Source organism: Elephas maximus, chromosome 3 (genome assembly GCF_024166365.1).
Source record: "Elephas maximus indicus isolate mEleMax1 chromosome 3, mEleMax1 primary haplotype, whole genome shotgun sequence".
In the NCBI taxonomy this organism is placed as follows: domain Eukaryota; kingdom Metazoa; phylum Chordata; class Mammalia; order Proboscidea; family Elephantidae; genus Elephas; species Elephas maximus.
The window spans coordinates 34,627,814-34,637,948 of NC_064821.1; the positions used below are offsets into that span (position 1 = coordinate 34,627,814).

The 10,135-nt window shown below is 41.5% G+C and overlaps 1 protein-coding gene across 3 annotated transcripts in view; it reads right to left on the bottom strand.

Annotated features, from left to right (window-relative positions):
• Positions 1–8,945, bottom strand: part of LOC126072280 (zinc finger protein OZF-like) — a 63,884-nt gene extending 54,939 nt beyond the window's left edge. For 2 of the 3 annotated variants that reach the window (XM_049877167.1, XM_049877166.1), the window contains exon 1: positions 8,611–8,945. Coding sequence is in view for 1 of the 3 variants with exons in the window: in XM_049877166.1 (XP_049733123.1) it covers positions 8,611–8,622 (12 nt within the window). In the remaining 2 variants the exon portion in view is untranslated. Of the gene's footprint in view, positions 1–134; positions 5,372–8,610 lie in introns of those variants that run through there. The other variant, XM_049877168.1, reaches the window with a different exon arrangement.
• Positions 8,946–10,135: the final 1,190 nt, after the last annotated feature.

The window sequence follows — 10,135 nt, forward strand, 5'->3', positions numbered from 1 at the left end:
AAGGAGGGAGTGACAGATTCTTAGACTTCAGCTCCTTCCCTGGGCAGGGATTCCTCCAAGGCTCAAGGCAACAGTCCACCCTGAGGGTATCTGTATTTAAGGCAGGACAGGCCCCAGCCTTCCAGAGCAAATACCTGCATTCTTCATGAAGCTCTACAGGCCTCTTCCTTCTGGTAACAAGATCACAGATGGAGGAATTCACTGGCTCAAAAGCAGGAGAAGCATCCAGCCCTGGCAAGGTTGGAAAACTTGAACCTGATTTCCTTCAGGGAGTCAGGGTCCAAGGCTGAAGTTGAGGGTTCACCTACATAACTTTGTCCCTTATAGATCAACACACACTGTTATTTAATATCAACATGGGAGAATTTTCAGGGATAACATACAGCTTGGTCAATGAACTCAGCTTACTTCCACTGACCTTTAATTACATGCAGTTAAAACCCTTCTGTTATTTTTTTTTTTTTTTTAATTTTCATCTCATTCATAGAATTGTAATATGTTGCAATGCAGTGAATTGCTTTTATATGGCCTTTCTAGCCATGGTCTTGTGATTCCCACAAAATGACTGGCTGGAACTATGTAAATAAGGTGTGTAAAACTCTTGTAGGAATTGAACAGCAACTATGCAAATAAGATGCCTATGGCCTGTCTTAGTTACCTATTGCTGTTAGAACATAAATACAACAAGTGGATGGCTTTAACAAACTGAAATTTATCCGCTCACAGTTTAGGACGCTAGAAGTCCGAATTCAGGGCCCAGCTCTAGAGGAACGCTTTCTCTCTCTGTTGGCTCTGGGGGAATGCTCTTGTCCAGTTTCAACACGTGCGGGTCTGGTGTTCCTTGGAAATCTCCATGTATCTTGGCATCAGTCTTCCCCTAGGTCTAGGAGGCTCTCAGCTCAGGGACCCCAGGCCCAAAGGATGCACTCCGCTCCTGGCTCTTCTTTCTTGGTGGTAGTTAGGTCTCTCTCTGCTCACTTCTCTCTCCTTTTATCTCTTATAAAAGGTATGACTCAAGCAAGGGTGATGTATCCCACCCTAATCCTGCCTCATTAACATAACAAATATAATCTAATCCTCATTAACATAATCTAACCATGCCTCATTAACACAAAAACCAAACCCACTGCAATTAAGTCGATTCTAACTCATAGTGATCCTATACGACAGAGCAGAATTGCCCCATAGGATTTCCAAGGAGAACCTGGAAGATTTGAGCTGCCAACCTTTTGGTTAACAGCTGAGCTCTTAAATACTGCACCACCAGGACTCTGCCTTTAACACATAGAGGTCAGGGTTTACAACACATAAAATGGAGGATAACCAGAGCACAAAATGGAGGACAACCACACAACACTGGGAATCATGGCCTAGCCAAGTTGACAAATGTTTTGGAGGGACACAATTCATTCCATGATACCTACCAAGTGGATTGGTCAACTCTGCCATCCTGCTAGGCTTAAAAGAGCCAAACCCACAGAGGTTAAGGGGGACCTCACTACCATCAAGGAGAGTTGGGAGCAGGGCACATCTTTTTGACTCAGAGTCCCTGTGCTGAGAACCTCCTAGATCCAGGAAAGTGAGAGCTGTAACAGTGAAGACCGCGAGAGACAGTACAGCCAGTGTGGCAAGCAGCATGAGACAGCGGGACGCAGGGGACCAGCACAGACGCTGTCCTGATTGATGAACTATATCCTGAGTTGTATCCTGTTAACCTCCAAGTTGATCCTGATTCTGAATTATAACCTGTTACTTCACTAATAAACCCCATAACTGTCAGTACGGTCTTTGAGTTCTGTGTGGCCACTGCTACAAATGATTGAACCCAGCAGAGAGGTAGATAGTGCTGTGGGAGGGGCAGTTGGTACCAGAATTGGTAAAAACTTTAGAGTTAAGGTGTGTCTGATCTCCACCTTTTAGGAATCAGCTTTGGGCTGACGCTGATTATTCTCATTCCCTTTCCTGAAGTTAGGAGAAGTCTGATGTTACCAGATTACATACATGGATCAGTAACTTTCCTGTAGATTTTGCAATTAACATTTGTTTCTTCCCCTCAAGCTTTTCTCTTTCTTTGTCCTCTGACCATGACGCCAGCAGTCCCCAAGCTTTTAAGAAATCTGGAAGGATTGCTGAACGCTTTCTCTTTTATAATAATTGGCCAACCAATAAATCAGAAAAGCATTTAAGTTTTTTATAAGGAGCAGTCTCCTGCCTCTATTCCATTTCTTCCCACCTCGCTTACCCACTTAGCTGACTTCTACTCCTTTATTTCTTAATCTCAGTGTAATGTTTCTCTCTCCCTCTCTCTCTCAGTCTTTATTTCAGTGTCTCCCTTCAAGCATTATCCTTCATTTTGTTTTTTTCTCTAACACCACTCTCTAATTTTAATATACACTTTTTCCCCATACTTATTATTTTCAGCATAAACTGGGAGGTTGTTATGTAAAATCTCAGGCCCTACCCTAAAAAAAAAAAAAACACCTGCCAAATTAAAATATACATTTTAACAAAATTTAGACATCCACATTCAAGTTTTAAAAGCACTCGCTGCTCTAGTCTCTAGATGAAGGAATGAACATTCTGTGAATTGAAGCCCTTTAAAACATCTACATCTACATTGTATCATTCCACTATCTTCCTGATTCAGGACCATCTTCCATGCCTAGGCCTCCTCACATTCTTCTTTAACTTGTTCTAAAAAGCTCCTGCTTGACTTCATTGAGTCATGGTTGTCATTTCCAAAATATATTTACATACAGGATCTGGAGTGTTCTGTTTAAAGTCAAACATACTCACATCTGTCTCTGTTTAATGCTTATCAGCAGCTGTCCACTGGCTTTGGAGAAAGCCCAAAGTAGTTCTAAATGACCTGCTGCCATTGCCTCCTCCAGTTTTGCTCACAAATGCACACACAAACACACACACACTTTCCACTTTGTTTTCTCTGCTTCAATCACCTCTGATTTTCATCAAGAAACAGATGTTACTAAGTTCTTCTCTGCTGACTCAGTGATTCATAGTCATTTTTCCCAACTGAAATCTCCTTCCAACCCTACCCATTCCACATTCTATCAACCCTGCTGAACCGTTATAAAGCCAAATCCAATTAATTTTATGAATCTTCACTTAAATAATTTTCCCTTTCAAGCAGTCTAACCTAGCTTTCGGGTTAAGTGTTTTTATTACAGACTATCAGATGTCCTGGCTTTTCATTATTTAATTAAAACCGTCTGACACGCTAGACTATAAATCTACAGGCAGACACTATGTATTTTGTTTTCTTGTTCCTCTGGCCTATTAGACTGATCATTGAGGACACACACAGAATAATCACAAACACAGATTATCACATGTTGTACATATTCTTGAGTAGCACTACCCAAGGAAACTTTCTGTGAAGGTAGACATTTTCTTTTTCTGCACAGTCCGATATGGTGGCCCTTGGCCCAACTGGTGTGGCTATTTAGCTCTTAACATATACATAACTGCTATAACTAAAGAGCTAAATTTTTCCTTTTAGTTTCAATTAATTTTAATTGAAATAGCCACATCTGGCTAACAGACATTACAGCCCTACAGGGCTCACCAAAACGCAAAAAGACCACACATCAGAGAGGGTTGAAAGCTGCCATCAGCACAATGCAGAACTTCACAGCTTTTTGTTTGCAGGAAGTCTGTCATATAGGGAAATAGAGTTGATAAAGCAAGTAACATTCAATTCAATTTGAATGCATTTACATGATTTAGGTTAATATCAACCTAAATTAGATTTACCTCGTTGTGAAAACTGCAATGATATTTAAACATAGAAATAAGAGGAAGTAACTGAAGGGACAGAAGGGGGGCAATCTCTGATGTGACATTTGAGGTGAGGCCTGAATTATGGGATCCCCATGGTAAAAAAAAAAAAAAAAACTTCCATCAGAGAAAGTAACTGGTGCAAAGGCCAAAAGCAGGGAAAATCTTGACATCTTTGAAAAAGTTTTTTAAAAATATGTCAAGACTGCCCTGACGGGAACACAACAGAGAACCCCTGAGGGAGCAGGAGAACAGTGGGATGCAGACCCCAAATTCTCATAAAAAGACCAGACTTAATGGTCTGACTAAGACTAGAAGGACCCCGGCAGTCAGGGTCTCCAAACCTTCTGTTGGCCCAGGATAGGAATCATTCCCGAAGCCAACTCATCAGACATGGATTGGACTGGACAACGGGTTGGTGAGAGATGCTGATGAGGAGTGAGCTACCTGCACCACATGGACACTTGAGACTATGTTGGCATCTCCTGTCTGGAACGGAGACGGGAGTGTAGAGGGGGTCAGAAACTGGCAAAATTGTTACAGGAGGAGAGACTGGAAGGAGGGAGCGGGCTGACTCGTTAGGGGGAGAGTAAATGGGAGTATGTAGTAAGGTGTATGTAAGTTTATATGTGGGAGACTGACTTGTAAACTTTCACTTAAAGCACAATAAAAATTATTTTTAAAAATGTCAACAGTTCATCTAACATGAGAGTGTTATAAATTGTCAGAAAGCTATACATAAGCGTGCCCAAGAGGACCTTGTTGGCCAACATAAAACATACGGGTTTTATTCTATATGTGATTGATAGGTTACTTGGTTTACAATTTTGAAATATGCCACTTGCAGCTGAGTGGAGAATATACCTTCTTGTGACAAGAGAAAAAGCAGAAGAAAGTTCACAGACTATTTTCATAAGGTAGTGCTCTCAGAGTAGCTTGGACTAGGATTGCGGCCACAAAGACAGTGGTTATATTATGGTCATAAACCAACAGGACTTGGTGCTTTCTTGAGGGTGGAAGATGAGTGAAAAAGAGGACAGAGGTGAACTGAGCGTATCTCCTAATCTAGTGAATGGCTGCTGGTGCCATTTACTGGTAAGGGAAAGCTAGGTGAACAGCAGATTGCTGGGGTAAGATTTTGAGAGCACTGTTCTAGACATGTTAGCTTTCAGGGCCAGGTGGAGTATGGAAGAGTTTGGTGTCCAAGTCCACTGCACCCAAGCGTCCATATCTCAACCTGTAGGTTGCCTCCTCCTTGCCACAAAGAATCAAAGTGTTACCTCTAAAACAGGATTCACTCCCTTTCCTGAAGCTTCAAGTCAAAGGAAAGGAAGAGCACAGTCCTAGCATACATGAGGGAGGCCTTTAGGAAAAGTAGGTTGGTATTGTAGCGTTATCTGAGGGGCAACTCTTAGATTCTGAACTAGGAAAATTCAGTAGTTTTGAAACAAGATTTGAATTTGACATGAAGTGACTAAATTACCAGCCACGTCTCCAAGGGGAACTTTAGTTAAAAAAAAAAAAAAAAAAAGGAACACTTCTAAAATATCCCTCTCTAGGGAAGGAAATGGAAAAATAAAAGGCACCACATTTCTCTAGAAGTGTTGAGATTACAAGTAGTGCTTCATGGTAATTTTCCTTAACATATTTTTGTAATTTTTTAAACATGCAGCATTTTCACAACTTAACTGAGAACTTTTATTTTCTCCACACACTAGTTTTCAACAATGGATTCTTAGATATGATACTAAAAGCATGAACAACAAGACAAAATAGATAAATTGGACTTCATCGGATTAAAAATTCTGTCCATCAAAGCACTTATCAACAAAGTGAAAAGACAGTCTACAGAATGGCCGAAAATATTTGGGAATCATACATCTGATAAGCAAAAAGAGAGCTCTTACCACTCACCAACATAAAGACAAACAAACCATTTCAAAAATGGACAAAATCTTAAGAAGCAGACATCACACCAAAGATATACAAATAGCCAACAAAAACCCAAAACCAAACCTGCTGCCATCAAGTCGATTCTGACTCATAGTGACCCTACAGGCCAGAGCAGAACTACCCAGTAGGGTTTCCAAAGCTGGAAATCTTTATGGAAGCAGACTGCCCTGTCTTTCTCCCTCAGAGAGGCTGATGGGTTCCAATCGCCAACGTTTCTTTCAGTTAGCAGCCAAGTGCTTTAGATAAACAGCCAATAAGCATGTGAAAAGACAGACATTCAAAGTCATTAGTCATTAGAGAAATGCAAATCAAAACCGCAATGAGATATTGCCTCACTCCACTATGATGGATACTATCAGAAAAACAGAAAACAAGAGTTAGGGAGAATGTGGAGGAATTGCTGGTAGGGCTGTAATACGGTACAGATTCCCTGGAAAACAATTATGTGGTTCTTCAAAAAGTTAAACATACAATTACCACATGACCCAGAAACTTCCATTCCTAGGTATGTACCCAAAAGGCTTGAAAGCAAAAATGCAAACAGGTATTTTAACACTGCAGCACTATTCATAGTAGCCAAAAAGTGAAAACAACGCCAATGTCCATCAACAGATTCACAGATAAACAAAATGTAGTCAATCCATCCCAAACCAAAGCCAAACTAGTTGCCATTCAGTCAATTCCAACTCATAGAGACCCTATAAGGACAGAGTAAAACTGCCCCATAGAGTTTCCAAAACTACTATCTTTTAGAAAGCAGAATGCCACATCTTTCTCCAGGAGATTAGCTGGTGGGTTCAAACCGCTGAACCTTTTCGTTAGTAGCTGAATGCTTAACCACTGTGCCACAAGGGCTCCTATTCAGTCATAAAAAGAAATGAATTTCTTATAAATGCTAACACAGAGATGAACCTTGAAAACACTATGCTAACCAGGATGGGCACACAATGAGAAGAACGTACCCAGTGTCACTGAACAATTTATGTAGAAATTGTTGAATAGGAACCTATTTTGCCGTGTAAACTTTCACCAAAAACACAATATTAAAAAAAAAAAAAAGTATGCAAGTGAAAGAAGTCAGACACAAAAACATCGTACGATTCCACTTAGATGAAATACCTAGAATAGGCACTTATATAGCAACCGGGGGTGGATGAGTGGAGAATGGGAATGTAATGCTTAAGAGGTGCTGAGTTTTTCTGCTAAGGGTGATGGAAAAACTTGGAAACTGATAGTGGTGATGGCTGCACAACATGGTGAAAGTAATTAATGCTACTGAATTGTACATGTAAAAATGGTTGAAACAGGAAAAGGTTTTGTTAAATACATATTTTACCACACGCACACAAAAAGATAGAATGAAATGATACCACTAAATAAAGGGAAGAAACTTAAGTTTCTTGGGCTGTGTGTGTGCGTCAAAGGAGAGAAATTTAGACACTACAGGGATATAGGAGTCCTGGTGGTGTAGTGCGTTAAGAGCTCAGCTGCTAAACAAAAGGTCAGTAGTTCGAATCCACTAGCCGCTGCCTGGAAACCTTATGGGGCAGATCTACTCTGTTCTATCGGGTTGGTATGAGTCAGAATTGACTCAACAGGTTTGTTTTTTAGGCCATGCTAACATAGAAAAATAAAACCACATTTGAGGAACTACAGTATATAAGGAATGCATTTTTTAAGGTAAATAGTTCTGAATCACCTCGTTATTAAAACCAAAAATTTTTTTGAAATGATACATGCAGCTGCTGCTACTTAGTGTCTACCTATTTTTTCCTATCCTTTTGTCTACGTAAAATATCCTTTCTTTGCTCTTACATTCAAAGATCTGATACACACATATTACCTTCATTCTACACTGCTACATTTGGTTTAAAAAGAAACATATTGTCTAGTCACATTAAAGATGCCACACCCATTATTTACTTATACATTTAAGCTTTTCATGTTCAAAATTATTTACTATAAACCTTGACGTCCTAACAGTTGCACACTTTACACACATTTATCTAAGCGAAAAAAAAATTTTTTTTTTTTTTTTTAAGCAAGAGTACTCTAAAATAATTACTACAAAAGATGAGCTACTTTCTGCAACACTGCGGTGTGGCTGACCTTCTGGGGTCTCTGTTCAAGTACCTGGATTACTTTCATTACACAGGCCTACCATTTCGCCCTCAGTCTCAGTATCAGTTGCTCCGACACTGGGAACACGCACAGCTTCTGCTCCAAGAAGCCTCGAACCTATTAAGAAGCGTGGCGCTTTGGTAACAGAAATTGTGGTTGAGCCACCAGCATTCGATCCCGCAAAGACTCTGCCTCAGCCAAACCTTAAGATCTTGGAGACATACTGGGTGTGTGATCTCTATAAATCACTCATTCCCACGTTAAGTTTGCTCCTCCACATCACATTTTACTTTTGACTTACTAGGACTGACCATATTTTCAAGCAATCATGACAAAAATCTCTTACAGCCAAAGAAATTCCTCGAAACGTGCCTCTTACTATTTTTCTCCTGAAATTGGGATAAATGTGGTCTTAAATGCATGTATTAGTTCCAACTCATGCTTCTTAATTCTTCATCGGTGTTAAAAACCTATAACCATTAACTGAGAAGGGTATATTCCTCACCATAATCTTACTTTTCTCTGATCAGCAATATTTAACAATTCTCCTGCATTGATGAGCACAGAAAACAAAGGGGAGCATGGTGACAGGCGGACAGGAGGTGGGAGCAGGGCGTTTAGACACAGGCTAATTACCCTGGGCTTCCATGAGGCCATTTCTCACAAACTCCCGGGCATAGCTGACGCTGCTGGTCTGGGAGCCACACTATGAATAGGCGAGGACTAAAACGATTTTACCTGTTCATGCATCGAGCGACCTAGATCCAGTCCACCACCTCCGCTGTCCCGATCCCGGACCAGGTGGACGCGCGCGGAGTGGGCAGGGCTCTCGGAGAAAGCGGCGGTGGCAGGAAAGCGGCCGTGGAGAGAGCAAGAAAGCGGCGACGGCGGCGAGGACGGGAAACCCCAGGCACAGCCCGGCTAGAGGCAGTCAGGACTGCGCAGGAGAGCGAGAGCAGCGCCCTTAGTCTCGTGGGCTGCACTTAATAATGGACCAGGCAGGACAAAACAGACAAAAAAAAACCCCCTTCCACCGAAACAGAAGCGCAAGGAAACATGGCTGCCGTCCCTGGGCGCGCACTTCCGCTTCCGGTTTCTGGGACTCTGTGGGCGAAGGGGAGGGGTTCGGTATGTGGACCGAGAGGCGCCAAGCAGTGTCTGTAGTGGTTCAGTGACTTTCCCTGGAATTTGGGATGTGTCTTTATGTCCTCTGCAGAGAAAAGCCTAGGTTTTCGTATATGTGCGTTGTTATTGTTATTAGGTGACCTCCAGTCTGTTCTAATAGCGACGAAACAGAACTAAAGGCTGCCCAGTCCTGCACCATTCTCACAATCCTTGCTATGTTTAAGCCCATTGTTGCAGCCACTGTGTCAATCCATCTAATTTAGGGTCTTCCTCTTTTTTTGCTGACCCTCTATTTTACCAGGCATGACGTCCTTCTCCAGGGACTGGTCCCTCCTGATAACATGTCCAACATATGTGAGACGAAGTCTCTCCATCCTTGCTTCTAAGGAGCATTCTGGCTATATTTCTTCCAAAGCAGATTTGTTTGTTCTTCTGGCACTCCATGGCACATTAAGTATCCTTCTCCAACACTATAATTCAAATGCATCGGTTCTTCTTCTGTCTTCTTTATCCATTCTCCAGCTTTCACATGCATATGATGCGATTGAAAATGCCACGGCTAGGGTCAGGTGCACTTTTTTTTTTAGGTCAGGCGCACTTCAGGCCTCAAAGCAATGTCTTTCCTTTTCTATGCTTCAAAGAGGCCTTTTGCAGCAGATTTGCCCAATGCAATACATCATTTGGTTTCTTGACTGCTGTTTCCATGGCCGTTGATTGTGGATCCAAGTAAAATCAAATCCTTGACAACGTCAATCTTTTCTCTATCTATCATGATGTTGCTTATTGGTCCAGTTGTGAGGATTTTTGGTTTATGTTGAGGTTCTACTGAAGACTGTGGTCTTTGATCTTCATCAGTAAGTGCTTCAATTCCTCTTCACTTTCAGCAAGCAGGTTGTGTCATCTGCAAATCCAGACTGTTCATGACCCTTCCTCCAACCCTGATGTCCCATTCTTCACACAGTCCAGATTCTAGGGTATTTGCTCAGAATACAGATTGAATAAATATAGTGAAAGGACACAAACTTGACCCATATCTTTCTTGACTTTAAACCACGCAGTATCCCCTTGTTCTGTTGGAACAACTGCCTGCTGATCCATGTATAGGTTCTTCGTGAGCACAATTAAGTGTTCTGAAATT